The 20,250-nt window shown below is 31.8% G+C and overlaps 1 protein-coding gene across 1 annotated transcript; it reads right to left on the reverse strand.

Annotated features, from left to right (window-relative positions):
* Window positions 1–1,048: 1,048 nt before the first annotated feature.
* LOC109533431 lies at window positions 1,049–3,748 on the reverse strand. The gene is made up of 2 exons (XM_019898753.2): window positions 3,564–3,748; window positions 1,049–1,428 (listed from the first exon to the last, which is right to left on the reverse strand). The coding sequence occupies exons 1-2, from the start codon at window positions 3,643–3,645 to the stop codon at window positions 1,208–1,210; spliced, it is 303 nt and encodes a 100-aa protein (XP_019754312.2). The 5' UTR covers window positions 3,646–3,748; the 3' UTR covers window positions 1,049–1,207.
* Between the last annotated feature and the right edge of the window lie 16,502 nt (window positions 3,749–20,250).

Genomic DNA, 20,250 nt, shown 5'->3' on the forward strand with positions numbered 1-20,250 from the left:
CAATTATTAAAGGTTTCACATACCTCCTACCTCCTACAAAATATTCAGTAACTAAGTCTATTAAAATCAGTAGTCTTTATAGGAGTATTTTAAAATATAGACGAGGCTAAAAGTTTGCATAAATGGAAATTAAATAATGTTCTCGAATAGTTTACAATTTGATTTAATATAAGGTAAGTGTAAAAATAAAAATAAAATTGGCTAAAACGTAATAAACGGTTACATAAAAAACAGTTGGAACGGATTATTTACAAAAAAAAGCTGCTGGACTTTAAACCCGTCGTCTCCCATTGACCGATATAATGGGGCTTTTTAAATATTTTTGTTTGCTGAATCGTAAATCCTTCAAAAGCGACCATGTTTTATGTTTATTAAAAAGTGTTTCTCTCCCCCAAAACATAGCCGTCGTACACGGGTTCAGTATTTATTAGAATTGCGAAATATACGCGCACTAATAACATCAAATATGTATTATTGGCAACAACTATTTTTTGATTTTGCAGCTCCTTGCTCGATTGAAAAACTTGAAAATTGAGATTTGATAACATCTACCAAAATTAACCGCAAACTAAATAATACAGTTAGACGAAATTTATAAATAGCTCTATTTATACGGGATGTATTTGAAAGTAACTTTTCAGTACTGGTTATTTTAATTTAATCACTTTCCTATTGAACCGATTATAACTTAAACTTCTACTGCACTGGCTGGCATATTCCAAAAAAGCATTAGCCGAAAAACAAAAGCGCTATTTATAATTTCCCACCCTTTTCTGTATATTTTTAAAAGCTTATAAATCAAAATACTGTGGACGATGGGCTAGGATTAACTCCCTATTATTCAAAGTGCTGTCGGTTTTCCCGAGCTTTTGCAATATTAAATGCACGAGTAAAAAGGGAATCGGTAAGTGATGATGAATGTTGAAGCCAGACTTTTCAGAGTTTTTGGTCTCAAGATGAATGTATCTCTTGTCCAGATTGAAAATGAGTTTTGAAATACCTTCAAATAGGTATTGAAAATATAACAACAATGAAACTCAAGTAGGTATATTTCGTAGCTAGTGTTTACTACTTAATAGTAACAAGAATTGTCTGCATAAGTTACGGTAACATCACCAAAAAATAACAATAAAATTTGTAATCGGTTGTATTTACTATGATGTATAATTAATATTTAGCCATCTTTGGATGCAGGCAAAGTACAGCTCTATAATGAGTTGCCAGTTGCTTCAGCAGTTGCATCGAGTTCTTCGAAGCTGCAGCACACCGTCAGAACGCCTCCTCTAATAGTGCACTGGGAATTGATAAGAAATTGGAGTGTGTCGAGGGTTATCCGAGTTTCATAGTCGTTGGCCAGCTTATTAACGGAAGGGCATTGTTTCAAGAGCAGGCAGGCTCCTGGTTTGCCGTCAGGAGTGAAGCATTTTCCTAAAACACGAGATTGTTTTACTCACGTTTATTTGTTCGCCTTAGAAATATATCTCTTTGAGCAATTTCCTCCTTTTAGCTTTTGCATGATGTTGGACACGACCAACATATGAGGTAAATATAATTCAACCTATTAGCTATAATTCAAGCTTACGCAGCTAAAGGTAGTTTCAAACAATCCCTCATACCGTCGACTATTTAGATCCGCACATAAATAATCATTTAGTGGTACTAAGTGGTAGTCATGAGGTTGAAAGCAGCAATTCAATATATATTGTTATTCTTCGCAGACAATAATTTGGGAATAATTATTAAAGTATGAAATGGTTGCGTAAATTGTTTTTTTATTCTTCTATCCTTGCAATATTTTGCAATTGAAAATATGGAAAAAGAGAAACTACCACTTGTTTGCTATATTTGTATTCTGGGCCAAACGCTATTCTACATATAAATTCTGAAGGCATTCTGAATTGCTTTCTTCAAAAAACACTAAAGTATTTTGGGTGACCAATTGAAAACAAATTATACATAGCTGTGTGTATATTTTTTGTAAAATTTGTTCTAAGCAAGTTTAATTTTATACATGTTTGAAAAATAGGGCAAGTTTTCAATATTCGAGTATAGTTAGTTATGCAGTGGAAATTCAAATAGATTAGTTTATTACTGATCATCAATAAATAGAGAGTAATGAGGAGTCATTATTTGTTATCGAATTTTTATCCTTGATTTAAAAGTTCTGTCCGTTGCTAGTTTTCGAAGGTATTCGATTAATACTAATAATAATAAAAGAAAATAAAACGCACAATAAAACTGTAAATCGTTGAAAGTCAACTGTACGAACTTGAGTTTAATCGAAGTATAATCGATAAATTTCACGATAGTAAAAATGAGTACTTTGTATATAAAACTTTTCATTTGATATCAAAAGATATAAACTATTAATGTAAATTAACAAATTTTTTATATGAAATTATAGAGTAAAAACAAATGTAAAAAATTTAAACTCTTAAAAAACTTTTCAATAAGTTATAACATAAGTATTTCAAGCTAATGACGATCCTACTTATATTTCTGAGCTAAAAGTTCCATCTGTGAAGTGTATTCAATTTCCAATGTCCAACCTTTAAAATTTGAAACTTTTGGCATATTAATACTTTTTCCACTTTGTTTTTCTGACGTATTTTTTGATGAATAATGCATTAACCAAAACAAAAAAATCGCAACTTGATTCGAGTTATTGCTTTATCGAATAAACGGTTTCCATTATGAAATAGACCTAGAGCTAAGCATGTATCCACAATGTAGCCAAGAAAACTAGGATTAACTTCAAGATTTTCCTTCAGAGCCTTTAGTTTTCAATGTGAAAATTAAATTAACCGAATCCGGTATTTTCATTCAGTAATTGATTAGTGTCCATATTAAAAGAAAAAATTATTTATCAAGGAAAATGTTATTTAGATGTCTCAGAAAGTCACTTTGAAACCTAACCTACTGGCATAATTATTCGTCTTTTAGTTGACTGTGATGTTTTACATCTCGAGATGTAAATATTAGCAAAAATATGTACCTGAAAGGTCTGAAATTCAAAAAATTCTCAAACAGTGTCAATTCATATTATATTAAAAAAATAGTGTTAATAAAAGTAATTTAGATCGTTCTTAGAATAAAAAGGAATATTCATCAATTTTATGCTTCGACTAATAGGTTCTAGTTTCCATAATTATGATTGAAAATATGTCTTGGTCACAATTTGTTCATAAGATGTAATAAAATTTTTGTGCAAAACAAATAGTATCCGTATTAGTATTATCAAAGTTTGTCCGGTTATTTTATTTGACCCATGGTTGAAGCCTGTAAATAAATGTCATCAAAAACAATTAGGCAAATATGTTTTCCATCGGACATTTTGAAATTCGCATTAGTTCATGGCTTAATTCTTTAGTCAAATTTGCAAGTATGTACATAAATTTAAAAGTATAATCATACTGACATGGCTAGTCTATGTAAAAAACATGTAAATATGTAATTATTAAGCTATCCGTTCAGAGATCAGGTGATATAAACTTGATAAATAGATATAAATCAACTAAATTTCTTGCAACTTCGTAGCTGAAATTAAAACAAATTATAATTACCTGGTAAATCTTTGCCAAAAGTCGAGCACACAAACACAACCAAAACAACAACACGGACGAACCAGCGATTATGCAGATTCATCGTAATTAAAAAACCGGTTTATACCTGAAGCTGGGAATCTTCGTTCACGATCAAATGACCGATAGCTAATGCCATTCTTCGAACGCACTTGTCAAGTTCGGTTGGATGGTTTTACAGTTGTTACCTTCCGATTTAACACGAAGATCACCAAACGCTTCACAAAAAAGTGCTGAAGGTGACCACACTCAGTAGTAGCACTAAATTAATTAAAACTAATTGTAGCTGAAAAAAGGAATTAGGAATAACATATTATTGAACCCTTGTGTTTCTTCCAGAATGGTCCAAACTACAAATATCTTCTGAATAGTGCTTAAACAGTTTGAAAGTCCTACTTTCTTTCTACATCTTCGTTATTTACATATTTGTTATTCCAGTTAAATCGTAACTGTTCAGGCAAACTATATATTCACGAGAGAGTAACCAACATATAATACGTTTAATCAACGCACAGACTACATACATCCTCCGTATTGTTTGCATCTGGATACAAAGCATACCTTCAAGGGATCTTAAAAACCCTTGATCTATTATACAAATGCATTCTGTCTCTTAGTATATTAAAGATATTAAAATTTATGTCCCAGTTAAATATATAATTTTACAGCGAAATATACCTATAACATTGTCTGCATTCCCTTCTATATCTCACACGTATTTTTTTTGTAGATTTATTGCGCATTTTCGTATAGGAGCAGTAAACCGACAAAAAAACAGAGCATTTGTAGCTTAAATACTTTCTGTAAGTAATGGCACCAAGCTCTCGGATATTTATGTACAGATTTAGGACGTTTTAAGTTTAAAACGTCCCCATAAAACGCCAAGGTTCTGGATAAATTTTCCATAAACATAAAATTATATCCCTCGATTTCCCCAATGCGATGTCATAATTTTTATGCGCCAAACGGAAAGTATTTTTATTATTTCGAAGATTATTGCTAAAATAATGTCCGTGCGTTTATGTAAAATGAAATAAAAATGGGGACGATCTACTTTGTATCTGGATACGGGTTTGTCGGGGTACATAACGTCCGAAATAGGTTAATAAAACGACTGCTAACATGGATTATAGGCAGTTTCATTTTAAATATATTTAATATTCGGCAAGGGAGACGTTTTGTTAATGTTCCTGCTGCTCAGTATGAATATGTTACACGTGAACGAACATTTTTTTTATTATCTCCCAGTAATATTACAAACTACCCGAAGGTATTCAGAAATATTTTGTTTGACATACAATTTTAAGAAACTGACATACAATTCAACATGTAGGGTATTGGCCATCCAAATCCCCTATTTTAAATCAATTAATTAATTAATTGTTTTTGACTACTGGGTTTTCAAAGCGTTTTACTTAAATCTAGTAGTTAGGTTTATAGGATTAAATCTCTTCAGTCTAATGTTGTTAAATGGACTCCTCCAGAGTTTTTCCACAAGTTGGGCACGAACAGAACACACTCATTTTCTCCATTTATATATGAAATATACAGGATGCTGCAGTTTATAACTATTAACTACGTGCGGATTTTGACTTAAATTATCTTAATGAAATTTAAATAATCCAATATTTGGTAATTTAATCAAAAGGTCAGTTTAGATATTGACTATGAATATATTTGGAAACGTTTATTTGTCAATATATATAACAATGATTTGCGCATGTATAATTAATATGAAATATATGGAATAAAAGCTTATTATTGAATTGTCCGGACTGTAATTTCGTTGTTTTCCAACAGCGGAATCGATTCCACTTATTAAACACAATTTTACATTTAATTCGCATTATCGTTATATCTATATTTTCGAAGTGCATCAACCAAGACTTGCTCAGGCAAAAGTTGATTAATTTATCGCCTCAGTGTGTTGAGTCAAAGATGAAAAGTGATATGCGACACTTTTGACGTAGTTTTTCACTATATAAGGTTGTAAATAAATATCTCAATCCAGGAATTTTTGTGTTGAAAATAAACCACGTTCTTGAAGTCCAGTTAAAGCTGTTAAAACACAATAAAGACATTAATTGATACAAACCGCCGAACTACAACCCGTAAAATCGATTTATCCAATGCCACAGTTCATGATCTTTTAAAACGCCTGGGCTTAATCTCAAAGCTCTACATTAAAGTACTCAATGTTCTTAGAACAAGAACTTCGCATCATTCCGGATTAACGTTTAGAAGATTTTTGATTTTGAACTGCAACTGTGCAACAACAAAAAACGATAGGAAATAGGATGATGTTGTGTGATTGGTAGGATTTCAAAGCAACAGTTCCTTGGATATTCTAGCGAACAATACAACAAATAATTTTGAAGTCTACTATCACCAGGTGGACAAATTGACGGATTTACTCAAACAGAACACACCAGAACTGTGCAAAAATTAATCTTTTATTGTGAGTCTCCATGCGAATTATTTGTTATCGACTTTTTGTCTTTGATTTAAAAGTTCTGTCCGTTGATAGTTTTCGAAGGTATTCGATTAATGCTAATAATAATAAAAGAAAATAAAAAGCACAATAAAACTTTAAATCGTTGAAAGTAAATTGTAGGAATTTGAGTTTCATCGAAAATCGAGAGATATCGATAAATTTCACGATAGTAAAAAGGAGTACTTTGTATATAAAACTTTTCATTTGATATCAAAAGATATAAACTATTAAAGTAAATTAACAAATTTTTTGTATGGAATTATAGAGCAAAAACAAATGTAAAAAATTTAAACTCTTAAAAAACGTTTCAATAAGTTATAACATAAGCATTTCAAGCTAATGACGATCCTACTTATATTTCTGAGCCAAAAGTTCCATCTGTGAAGTGTATTCAATTTTCAATGTCCAACCTTTAAAATTTGAAACTTTTCTCACATAAATACTTTTTCTACTTTGTTTTTCTGATGTATTTTTTGATGAATAATGCATTAACCAAAACACAAAAATCGCAACTTTATTCGAGTTATTGCTTTATCGAATAAACGGTTTCCATTATGAAATAGACCTAGAGCTAAGCATGTATCCACGACGTAGCCAAGAAAACTAGGATTAACTTCAAGATTTTCCTTTAGAGCCTTTGGTTTTCAATGTGAAAATTAAATAAACCGAATCCGGTATTTTCATTCAGTAATTGATTAGTGTCCATATTAAAAGAAAAATTTATTTATCAAGGAAAATGTTATTTAGATGTCTCAGAAAGTCGCTTTGAAACCTAACCTACTGGCATAATTATTCGTCTTTTAGTTGACTGTGATGTTTTACATATCGAGATGTAAATATTAGCAAAAATATGTACCTAAAAGGTCTGAAATTCAAAAAATTCTCAAACAGTGTCAATTGATATTAAAAAAATAGTGTTAATAAAAGTAATTTAAATCGTTCTCAGAATAACAAGATTTAGAAATATAGAGGAATCTTCACTCTTCAAACGCTTCTACAGTTTGGATGTGGCATATGTACTGCTATACCCTGCATAATTTCCGGATCTGGCGCCTTCTGGCTTGTATTCGCTTATGACATTACAAAATTTCTTAGGCGGCAAAACGCTTACTTGAAATGAGATGTTAAAAATCACCTAAATAAGTTTTTGCCTGCAAAAACCCTACAAATTTTATGGGCGTGAAATCATACTATTAGAAAGAGCGCACAAACTGCTATCCATAGAGCTTCGAATGCCTGACATAGAACGAGAAAGAATATTACAAAACTATATATACATTTTTGCTTTTCTACAGTAAAATTGCGTTTTATTTTCAAGATAAAAAATACAACATAACTTTCCGAACGACCCAATACAATACAAAACCCTTGCTTAACATTTTTAAGTAAATTGGAAGCTCCCTTTTCATCCGCGTAATCAAGAACAATAATTTATTTTAGCAATTAATCAATTAGCAAAGTTCGATAATTAAACAGAAATTATCGTTTCAACTTATTATCCCGTATTCAGGAGCAGCGGAAGTTTAATAAAATAATTTTTAAGTCGCAATTAAGAGGCCAAGAGATTTTCATTCGTTTTTTAATCACCGCTTAATAAAGACTGATGAACTTCCTTCAAACAGTCCCCATACACTTCGGCAAACTCATCGAAAGTTCCATCTCTTCTTGTTAACCGGAGAACCGGCTGATAATTAAGATTTCTGGATTTACAGGCTCTGAACAGGATCGAACTAGGCTGGTGCGAAAATTGTGCAACTTCAGACCAATCTAAATATTTCAGAAAAGGAATAAATTCAAGAAACCTTTATAATATTTCTAAAAGTTTGTGCAAACAGTATAGAGCACCAAAGCCTTTTGATGTCGTAAATGCCCAAAAAGTATACGCACTGAAAAGCGCAAACGAAACGACTTTGAGAGTTCGCAATAAATTGCGGATATACAGTTTTAATCGACATACAAGACTCTCAAAACTTTTAAAACATGTTCTAAATGCTCGTTACTCATCGGATAATTTTCAAAATAAATTGAAGTGGTTTTATGCAAATAATTGTCGAGTGTCATTTAACGAGTTTAGCGAGTATAGTAACTAAATCGGCATGCCCTACCATAAAATGCTGAAAATAAATACAATCTTTTTTTTCTCAGAATTTTTATTCTAGATGATTTTTCTGTAAGTTGACTCAAAAATTAATCAATTGAAAAATCTCAACAGATCATGTTTCATATTCTGAAATATGTATTTCTGTAAAGACTTTGAAGGTAATTGTTAGACTGATGATTTATTCTTATTTCTTTTGCTTTGACTGATAATCAGCAATGTGCATGATGTTTTCCAGCTATCATTTGGAATGTAGAGCCTCAGAAAATAATGTATCACCGCTTCGGCAATATAAATTTGAGCATTTTCTGTAATATTTATGTTTTTTATTATCCTATAAAATGTTTTAGTGAGTTTTATACACACTTGCCCAAAGGCCGTTAGCGTGTGAGCACTAATTTTCACTTTTTACTACTCTATAATATGTATAGGGTGAATCCCATTGTCGGAAAATATGTTTTATTATGTACAAATGATATGATTTTTTGTTCGAGTTAAAAATATGGAATTCGGCCCTGAATTTTGTCGAAATTAGGACAAATTACGCGTGGTAAATGTAACTAACTCAGATCACTTCGATAATAAAGTATGTGTTTTTGACACTGGGGGGATTTAGGTGCGAACATTTATTCAAGAAACTTTCGCGAAGTCTTGCTGCTCTCCCCACTTGCTGTCAACTTTTAATTGCTCTTCAAACCCATTATTATCCAAACAAAAATTCCACACTGTTGTCGGTAGTTGATAATTAGACCACTTCTCAAATAGATTGAATTACAATTTTATTACTTTATTTTATACCGCTCGGAGTAAAAAACATCCAATAAAATTTATACGGCGGTAACAATCCTTATTTCATGACCCTAAGCTGATCGATAAAAGAAACAATTTAACGATACCGTTACGTTCTCTCGTTGATTATATGAGTCGTAAATAATGACCAATAAAATGGAACTTTTCTCCCTTTAGCCCCTTATCTAGCCAGACTTTCAAGAATGAAGTATCCATGCTACCCTAAATGTACTCCACATAGTCAAGAGGTGTTGGCAAGGAATATTTCACAACTTCTAAAATTTCTTCTAAACTTTCCAAAAATCCCTTGATTTTGCGAGAGAAAATTGTTTTGCGGAATATGGGAAACATCATATTAAAGTAGGAATAAGACAACTAATGAAAACCGGCAACCTCCACTAAAAGCATTTGTTTCAGTTACTAATGGTCATATAAATAAATATTATTCTCTTAAGTATCTTTAGTAATAATTTTTGTCTTTACTTCGACACCATGGATACTTGTCTAAGTTTCCACAAATTATATACATTTTTCTTAAACAGACTGGGTTTTTACACTTTCATCATCGATCTTCGATTAAATCTGATGCAGAAATCATTATTTTCTCAGTATTATCTTATGGGTCACCGGGATTCAATAATTCACTATCTGGTTCCAGTATTAGTGCTAGACTTACTTTGTCTTCATCAGGCAGATTCTTCACTGTTAAGATCTAGAATTCTGGCAGCTTTTATGTTTCAATAAGATATTTGTTTTGTTTTGTAGAGGCTTCTGGACAATAGAAGCCTCTACAGTTGCATGGTGTGTCTATAATATGGGACACTTTTTCTGGTCAGTGTTTACATGTTTTTAGGAATTTTAAGACATTCACTAAGAGCACTATAAAACATTGAGCAAATGCCACTTTATTTTATCTCAATTTTCAAAATTTCATTATTGTATACAGCCATATTGTATGTATAAAATGTGAAATTATTATATCGCATTCTGCACAAACAAAAGACGTTCACTTTAATCAATTCGTCTAAAATGTACACACAGGAAAATAATTTACCCTCTAGTTATGAGCTGGAATCCAAACGGTTGAAATATTTCAGCCGTGCCCGCAACTTCACAAAAAAGCGAATATTTCTTTCGGCAATAAAATAATACCGAAATACAATATGACTTGTCCACTTTTACAACCACCAGGATGTCCCATGACGGACAAGACAAATCGCCAATTAAAGCAAGATCACGAGTGCTGTAAAAGAAAACAGAAATGGCATCCTTCAGCAAATAACTGACGATTTGCCATCTTATTGTACGACATTTAATATATATTTCTTCTCGTCCGTCATGATTTATCTATTTGCCTGTCTAGTCTTGTGATATTAATTGGTTTATATTAGCAATGTCGCTTTGAGTAGCAATGTCGCAAATTCTTTTCAAATTGATCAATCAAAAGATGTTTCAGTGTATTCCTGTTTTGTTTAACCAGAGTTTTCTTTATTTTGCTAAATTGCGTGATTAAACTCATTAAAAGCCGTAATACTCAATGGGGGAAATGATTCATAAATGTAAAAATGTTGGTAAAAGCACACCAACGGTTTATTATATAAGGGAAAAAGTTTGAAAAGTGGAATATTTTAACTTATTCTTCGGCGAGAATTAAACTTAATTTAAATACTGCTTTAATAATAATAATTTAAAAAGTACTACAAAATCAAGTTTGGCGTTTTGCTTAACAAACCATTTATTCGCTACGAAGTAGTTTGTTAATTTTCTTTCTGCCATAGTTGAGATGCACAGTTGTACTTTTGACTTGGTTTTTGGTTAAACAAATAGTTGGCACACATATATTTATAAAATATTTTATATGTTATGTTTTATAGCTATATTAAATTTAAAACTCACTATAAAAGTGTAAAAGTGTAAAAGGTACTAGACTAGATCTGCTTAGAGTAACTGCAAAGCCGTACAATTAAATTTCAAGTTTTAGACAGGATTTTCTGCAAGATGTTCTCCCTCATTAATAATTACATCAAATCTTTCAGTTCAACTGAGAACTTATTTCAGCTTTACCTATACTTATATGTTGCATTATTCCCTCAGGTGTCTTTAGTTAACATAAAAGTTACATTAGCGCAACATTGTATAAATCTCTTGTAATGAAGTTTTCAACATTGTTCGCTAAAATGTTTCGGAATTCTACTAGCGAACTAACGATCTTACTCAGCTTTTCTCCTGACGCTTCGGGGGAATTTGACGGTTTTTGCTATATTTGTTTTTGAATAATTAGAATAAAGTTTCAGTTGTTTTGAGCACACCATTTAGGAAAATCACTCAAATCCTATTTAAATTTTGCAAATAAATACATCGTTATTGAAACATTTCAACCAGAATGCCAATTTACAACAAAAACGAATTAATTGAAACTTTTCGGGTGCTGGTCATATTGAATAAATGCGATCAAACAAGTCCGTTTCAACCGCATTCGAAAGACCTATTAACGCCTGACCGCTCACATAACCATGAATCGAAATCCGCAAGAACGGTTGAGTGACGGCCATCCCCCAAATTGAGGATACAATCTGCATACTTAAAATTTCCAACTTTTTATTCGATTCTGATGTGGAAGTTTGAACCAAACGTGCGTGAATACAAAAGACGGCCCCTCAATCGAATCCTTTTACGGTTCTCAGTCTGGGTGTGAAAGTCTAACGGAAACTTTAATTTATCATCTGAAATTTATCTACATCGGAAACGGAATTAAACTGAAGGAAAGACAATTATTTTGAGTAAACGCTGAAAAAAAATTAATTGCTAATAGTACACATTTATTCCGATGACAAGGTAACATAGCCAAAGCAAAGAAATTAGAAAATGTAATTGTTCCTAAGTAACATATGATTGAAATATGAAAAAATCAGAAGTAAGTTAATTAAAGCTACTCAATCAAGGACACCACACCACGTGTGTAACTAGATATGGAATTTTTTCAAAATTTATTTACAGACGTCCTACAATAAATTAATCTTAATATGAGAAAGTGTGTCGATCCCTTCAACTGGGCCAAATGTTTTTCGTGTTGCGTTCTATGAGTATTTTCTATTAAAAATAATGGATAAAACGGTATTAGAAAAACTTATATCTATTTCCCATTCGCATTCTGACCCCCTTTTCATGCTGCTTGTCGTTTTTTGACGCAAATTAATCTAAAACTACCTATGTAACCTCATTGAACTACAGCTAGGGTTTTTAAAAATGATTCGCGTCTTTCCTAATAGAAATTTAAATCACCAGGAGATGAACGATAAATTATTGAACACGAAAATTAATCCAATACTATTATCGAAGATCATTCGCATTACAAAAAGTCGTCGCACGCAGTTAACAACAAGAATCTATTATTATCATAAATTAGCAAGCACCTATTAAGCAATTCAGTAATTGAAATAGCATCCTGAGATCGAAATAATTTAAAAATACTATAAAAATAGGGGATTGGGGACAATTCAAAATATTTCGAAAAGTCACTGTTAATCTCAGTTTTGTTTGCGTTCACGATGTAGACAAAATATTTTTGCCGACATAAATAACATAATAAAATAATTAATTTCCAAAGAAAATTCTGAGAAAAATCATCATTTTATATTCATCCCAAAATTCCAAATCATTTGCTTAAGATATCAAAAATATACTGAACAATGAAAAATTTCTTGCCACCTTTTGTGTAAAAGGTTTATTGAAAATAACTTCCAATCATAATTAAATAACCGAAAAAAGCTTTTCTCAATGGAACCTCCAAAACTTAAACATTTGTCAAATCGAATTATCTGGTGTTACTTTTCGACTTTCTGAACCTGTTTTGAAATGTACTTTTAAACAATTGTCTCAAATTTAGAACTCTGTAGATTTTCGGGTTGTTTCCGGCGCTTAAATTTTGTAAAACTTGTTTCTAATGAGATAAACAAGGAAAGTAATTTTAATTTTCTAATATGACCTGATTTAGTCCCAAAAGTCTACGTATTTGCCAGGAAAATAAGATTGTAATGAATGAACAATGTAACACTCAAAACATGTAAAATAATAATATAACAACCACTTATCAAAGAACGACATATTTAATTCAACCAAACGTTGGAAGTTTTTGAAAGGCTCTCCGAATTCGAATGTATTGTTATACGAGTATATGATGATATGACACATTTGATTTAGAAAATTGTCTAAAATATAATAATGACATAAAAATGTTGTTTTTCTCTGTAAAAATCTACCTGATCAATGATCTTCAACAAACATGATTGCCGGTCATTTAAATTATTACAGTTTTCCAATGAACATTGCATCATCCTAGAGTATTTGCTAAAATTTAATAAAATTCTAGGGTTAATTTATTCTGCAAAATAACTAAAATCCTTAACAAAATTGTAACTTAGAAAATTCAGAGAAATCGACAAAGGTTTTCGTAAAGCCTAGAGAATAAAATCCATCATTAAGCAAATCCCAACCATATCATTATCAGACAATATCCAGAAAGTTGATAATACCGTGTCGTTTTAAGGCGGCGATTGCATGTCTAACCCCTATAATGGCACGCAAAATTGTCAATAGTAACACTGTTTCACCCCCATTTCCAATTTACACCGTACTTCAGATAATGATACGTTTCACTTTTCCATGTCATTCTGTGTCTGACAAAAACACTGCAGCACGACATAAAAACTTCAGGAGAAACTGACATTTAATCTCCAAATATAACTACTCATTTCGCACCGAGAATATTATTAGCCATGTCGTAGACGTTTCACTTTATGGGGGTTTATTCTCACATCGTTTCCTTAAAATTTGGTTTGCTTGTCTATGTTCGCTTTGATGAGTTGTTTTTACTGCGATCATTTTACTTGTATTCTTATAGCGAATTTTATTTTTAGCAAATATTGGTAGGCAATATTGGGTTTGTTTCCTTATGATGAAGGCATCGAAGATTATTTGCCACAAGACGATTTCTGACGAAATTTATTTTTCTAGCCGGGAAACTCTTGAATTGTTATAAGATTTTACAGCATTAAGAAATAGAACACAGCAACACAAAAAGAGCAGCAAAATCCATGAGACAATTAAACAAGATTTTTTTAAGCAAGATTGTTTTTCGAGCAAAAGCTTCTTGAAATTCGTATGTAAGAAGAGATTTTTGTTTAATTTTCAGGCACCTGTTACAGATAAGTTAGCAGTAACCTGTTGGAATCATTCCTATTTTTGATTATGGAAAACGAATCGAACAGCTCCTTAAATGGCCCATTCGATACAGATTTCATCAAGGGCAATGTTTTCAATACATTTATCAAAATGTTACCGAATATATCTAGAATTTCGTATACAAATTAGCCTTATTGTCTTATATGTATTTCCAACAAACAAGCCTTCAGATGGGTGTTACTGCGAAAAAAAGGACCTAAACTAAAATGCCGATCACCTAATTTATTTTTTAAAACGGTAACCATTTTTTACATCTATTGTGCATATGAGGCTTACATCACATTTTAAGCATAATTGTCCACATTATAACATGTACATTATATAGAAAATGTATTTGTTTTCACAGATATTTCGTAGAATATGCAAAGTTGTGCAATGTGCAAAACATTGGATTTCTGAAGGAAAGATATATTTTTTAAGTTACAAGAGGCTATTAGAGAAAATATTCGCATAAATATGTTTGGTGCCTTTTTTTTGAAATTTTTAAGTTTGAATTTTTTGAAAGTTTGAAAGTTTTAGTTTGAATTTTTAAAAACTTCTTCAATAAATTCTGTTCTAATAAGTTTATTAAGTATTTTAAAATCTATTTTGTTTTAGACCACTTTACCAATTTTGCCATTTAATATTTTGAAGCTATAACACTTCGAGTGACGCGCAAAGAGCAAAAAGTTGTAAGCGACAGTTTCGAGACGAGAGTTAAAGAACGAGACTGATTTAGACACAAACTACCAAGCTAAGGAATATTTTAAGGGTAGTACTTTGGAGTTTACAGTGGTTAAGCGCAAATTACCTTCAAAACTGTATACATTTTTAACACCACTAAAAAGACCAAAAACTATACAGGGTGATTCAAAATTGGCGTCATTCTTTTTAAGGGGTGATAGAGGCTCTCTTGGGAAGTACGAGAAAAATATTGAAAATTATTTTTTTCGAAAATTTCTTGAAGATATTAACAGTTAAAGATCGAATTTCAACTTATTTAAACATTATTTTGTTATATTTAGTTATTAAACATTATTTTGAAATGGTTCCATGTTTAATTGGTAGCATATTGGAATACTTAAGCATTCAAAAAGAAAAATTACGATCTTTGCTTCAAATTTTTTGATGAAAAGGCACAACGGCAATGATGATTTTTGTCATTAACAGATAGTAACAGGTGGATAGCCCTTGTCAATAAGAACAATAGTTTGTCAAACTGTGACTTACTTTGAATTTCCTTTCACGAATTTGCGGATATGCGATTAGTTCAGGGGAAATGCTACATTAACATGGCAGAAGCTGAAAGAACTCACGCCAACAAAGGGCAAGGAGAGTGGTTTCAGGGAGATAGTGGACGGCAATAGATGTTCGGGTTCCAGGCACAGAAGAACAAGTACTGGGCATAATGGAATCAGGGCCTTCCAGGGGCACTCAGAGCACAATAACTGACACTTTCCCAAGCAGCAAATAAATACCCAGGAAGGGCTACGTTCCTACCACGTTTGTACGATACACACAGCACAAGGAAATACAAATGGAGTAAGAGTTAATTGACGTAATACGAACAGCTGCTTGATAAGAGTGGATAATAAGGAGATTACACAGGCACTAGCTTGTTTGGAGTTAACAATTCAAATGCTTGGTGTTGTAGGGTTTATTTATAAACACCCATATTCGAGGTTATGAGAACAGGTTGACATTTCGTCAACCAATCTTGTTGAATTTACCGTTTATCCTTGTCTATCTTATTGTCAGTCTGTATAATTCCATGGTTACCGGAGTTTTAAATAATTACGAAGCCACAGGTATTTGCGCAATGTTAATTAGGCAGATTACCTTGAAAAACATTGCTGCCGTATTTCTGATATAGTTTTTTGCAAATTTCTCAGTTTTTAATAACAATTAATTTATTTTACAATTTTTTCTGTACTCCTATAACACCTCCAGAGGTGACGCCAATTTTGAATCACCCTGTATAATGAAAAAATTGCTAACCAAAAAAAATATTCTGTAAAAACTTACACTAACAATGAATAAACAACGGGACATAGACTTCACATTTTCGGCTGAAATGCCACGGGCAGACAAGTGCGTCTTTGAATACAGCACTAATAATCACAGAAATAACTACACTATCAACAGAAATACAGAAACTGAATGAATATGTAAATTAAGAAACTTTGTAATTAATTTTGCTAACGTTATATAATAAACTTTTAAGTGTCGATGAGGATTTTCTATGTATGACGCAGACAACCGAAGAAAAGGAGATATACTTAAAGGAGAAACAACGAGAGGGTAAATTATCAGAGAAAAACTGGTTAAACATACATACAAATAATTGCATCATCAGAAAGAAATATAGAACCTGAAAACAAACCCAGCGAAAGAAAGGCAGAGGTAATGTTTGAGGTAAGTGAAAAGCTTCTATCAAAATTCGATTGAAAAAACCCAGATATCAAAATCATAATTCTAATAAAGGTTGATGGCAACAAATCAGTTCTTCTCTATATCTATGTAGCTTATTTTTCAATTACGCTCTAATATATTGATTAACCTTACACCAAACAAGTGATAAACTACAGAAGAATAAAAACACAAAAAAATTATTGGATTATTTCCCCTATTGGTGAATATTTCAACGAAATTAAGCATCATTGTATTAATGATCCAATAATTATCCAAATGTAGACACTAGATTTTCATTAAAAACGACTGTTAAACACTTCCTTTAATTTACGTTAACAAAATTGCTAATGCCAGACCGCAATCTAAATTACAAGCTAAAAGTCGGTTTTTGCAATTCTTTGATGCAACAATGAATTCGTTTTGCGGTGACTCTCAACTGTGAAGTGGGAAAGTTTCTATTATCCCCCAGAAGAGAATAAAACTTTGACATTTACAGCTGGAACTAATGCTCCAAATGACATGTTGCGCTCTTATCCTTTGTATTTTATCCTCCTGCGTTCAATCAGTACGAATCAAGAACAATGCGGATATAACGATGATTGTCGGTCCTCGAGAACTCCAGAGAGTAATGGAACATTTTCTTGGAAGCGTTAATGACCGGTTTCCAGGTCCCCTATCCAATATGTCAAAGTTGCACAATCATATCAGGTGATTCGGAACTAATGCTATTGTGGTCGAGTTGCGAGTTTTTGTAGCTTTAATAGAAACAGAATGGGAATTGCCAAAGATAGAAACGAATTTTCAAGTCATCTCATGTGTGGGTTGCAATCTGATTCAACAACAAGTTCAAACTAGAATGGCTTAACACTCCGCAACATTCCCCCACAGAGTGAATCTTACAACAAACCTTTCAATCAAAATAGGTTTATTGCGAATATTAATCGGAAAATATTTCTACACAATTTACAGCTGTTTTCCAAGCCAATCTACGACTGCTTGTCAAGCTTGCTAATTGAGCTCGCAAAACAAGAAAGTCGATTTTTATTTCATACTTTTTCGAACTGATTTTCTATATAAAGAATAGTCTGCAAAAGACCTGCGAATAGTAGAAATGAAATCGCAGACAGTCTTAGACGACGTAAATTATAAACTCTGCCTTTCTTGTAACATTTAAATACGGCCGCATATTTTATAAAGATCTCGTGATAGCTCAAAAGGGCACGTTCTTGTAGACGTCTACTTCGTCTGGAAATGATTTAATTTTTTTTCGTATCATTTCGAAGCGAAACCGTATAATGGGTTTTGGTTTTGGATATTTTATTGGGTATTTTACTATGGATGCTGAATTTAATGAGTTCAGAATATTATACCTTTTACTCAATTAACTCAACTACTATATGCTTTAAACAACAAATAAACTTTAAACTAATCAAAAAACTTGTTCATTTATGCCTCTCTATTGTTATTGTTACCAGACACTTTTGCACTCAAATTTCTGAAAATGGCTAATAAATTCAGCTAAGCGATCCCAGTTTTGAAAATATGATATGACTCAAGTTGCAATTTTTTTAATTGTAAAATACATCAGAAATACAAATCAGTAGTTTCTGTATTAACACATTAAAAAATATCTAATAATGTGTTTGTGCGTGCAGTAGTACTTTTCAACATACAAATAAAACAAATATGCATTTATCAATACATGATCCAAATGACAGAAATAATATATTCAGACACCTAAGTGTACATTATCTGAAAAAATGCAATTCAATGATCCGGAAAAACGCGAAATGATGCATCATCAACACACACGCGAAGAGGGATAAAAATCCAGTTTATTGCCTAATGAGCGCCTATTTCACAACGAATGAAGAACTTTTATTTAACGACACGCTATTTTTATCCGGGATTATTTAAATCGCAAATAATTTTCTATCCCCCTGAAAAAATGTTCTCGAAAATACGTTGCTTGGCTGACTGATTTCATGTTTATATTCAGATTTAAGTCCATATGGAGTTTGAAACTTTTTACCGCTTCTTCTTTTAATATGTTCGTAGAAAACGTTGTTACTTTTTATTGTTACGAACTAAGTTTTCTGAATTTCGACAGTGATTTCTTTTATCAGCATGCGCCTTTAAACAAACGGGGACAAACTAACATTAAAGAAAAAAACAGTTTCCAAAATTTCTGACTATAAAAAATGTAGTTTTGCTAATGGAATTAGATTTTTGATCGGCTGCTTTCGGTGTTTCAATCTAAACAACTGCTTTTGCTATCTCACATAAATCAGGCCTTAATAACGAATTAGCGCGCAAACCCCTACTTTTAATAAGCATTCAAACTCCTAAATTATTATTTCCCCAAATTTCCAGGAACGCATGATTTAAGAAGGGGGCGTCCTTTCTTTATGGGCGCGGTTACAAAAAATTTATTAAGAAAGTTTGTGGAGTTACTGGGTCGTGTAAGTTTTGATAAAATAGCGGAAGGAAAGGGGTCGTTAAATCGCATGTCCCGATCGCCTAGCGAACAAAAATAATGAGGGGAATCTGAGCCAAACAAAAAGGTTCAACAAGGTAATTTTCTATAGCGGAAATACTGTTAATTTTGGATTAGCTTCTAAAATGTTTTTCTCGTACCTATCCGTGATCCCTAATAATTAGGGGTGAGCAGACAAAATGACAAATATTTGATCTTCGTTTTAAATAGATGGAAACCGGAAGTGTCTGAAAAATAAATGTTTACCAACGGTTTTTAGATGTTGGTTAATAATTTAAATGAGATATTATTTTTCCGGTTTTAATCTGAAAAATTACAACCTTTCGCATCACCAACTAAAACTATGAAAAGCATATAAAACACTGAAAATGATTTTAGGTTTTGCCGTAGAAGCCTCGATCAAGTGGTAATAAAATGGAAAAATATATGTATTTAAGACGGAATGAAAAGCATTCTCAATTTCTTGGTACTTCAAAATTGGTTTTTCATACTTCAAACTTACGATTCGCTTACCACTTAAATAATTTAAAGAAAGCCTGTAAGGTATTGATGAGATAAATTCTGCAGTTTTTCAGTATTATTTATAAGTCTTCGAAATGCTAATGATGGGGTATAGTTTTCTTTAAAAATGTTAAATGTTTAAAACAAATATGTAATAGACAGAAAATACGACAGAAAAAATGAGTATCACTGATTCACTATCAAGAAGAGAAATTTGAGTTGTTTCAGTCATGCATTAATAATTGTTCATTGCACGAACAAACATATTTTTAAACTATTAATTTTGAGAACATTTAGTCCTCAATTAAAATTTAGTATTTTGAAAGTATATTTTTAAACGTCTGTTTCCTTCTCCACAAAGCTGGCTCCTCCTGAGTAATGTGACCAACTTTCAGTCATCCGAAAGAAAGTTCTTCAAAACGATATTTAACTTTTAAGCAAATAATATGAATCTACATATAGAACGTTTGACTATATTTTTTTTCAATGCTAAAGAAATGTTCCGAAATTATGCAAAATATTTACTACAAATGCTATAACAGGATTCATTTGGCAAACATTTAAGAAGTAACCGTATGTAAGTATAGGAGCTTAAAGTAGTCTCCAAATTATTTATTTCCTTATTTCATTAGAATCTATTTTCATATTTTCAGAATAT

The sequence above is a fragment of the Dendroctonus ponderosae genome, unplaced genomic scaffold, assembly GCF_020466585.1.
Source record: "Dendroctonus ponderosae isolate FM_Combo_2020 unplaced genomic scaffold, Dpon_F_20191213v2 Dpon_F_20191213_1, whole genome shotgun sequence".
Lineage (NCBI taxonomy): Eukaryota > Metazoa > Arthropoda > Insecta > Coleoptera > Curculionidae > Dendroctonus > Dendroctonus ponderosae.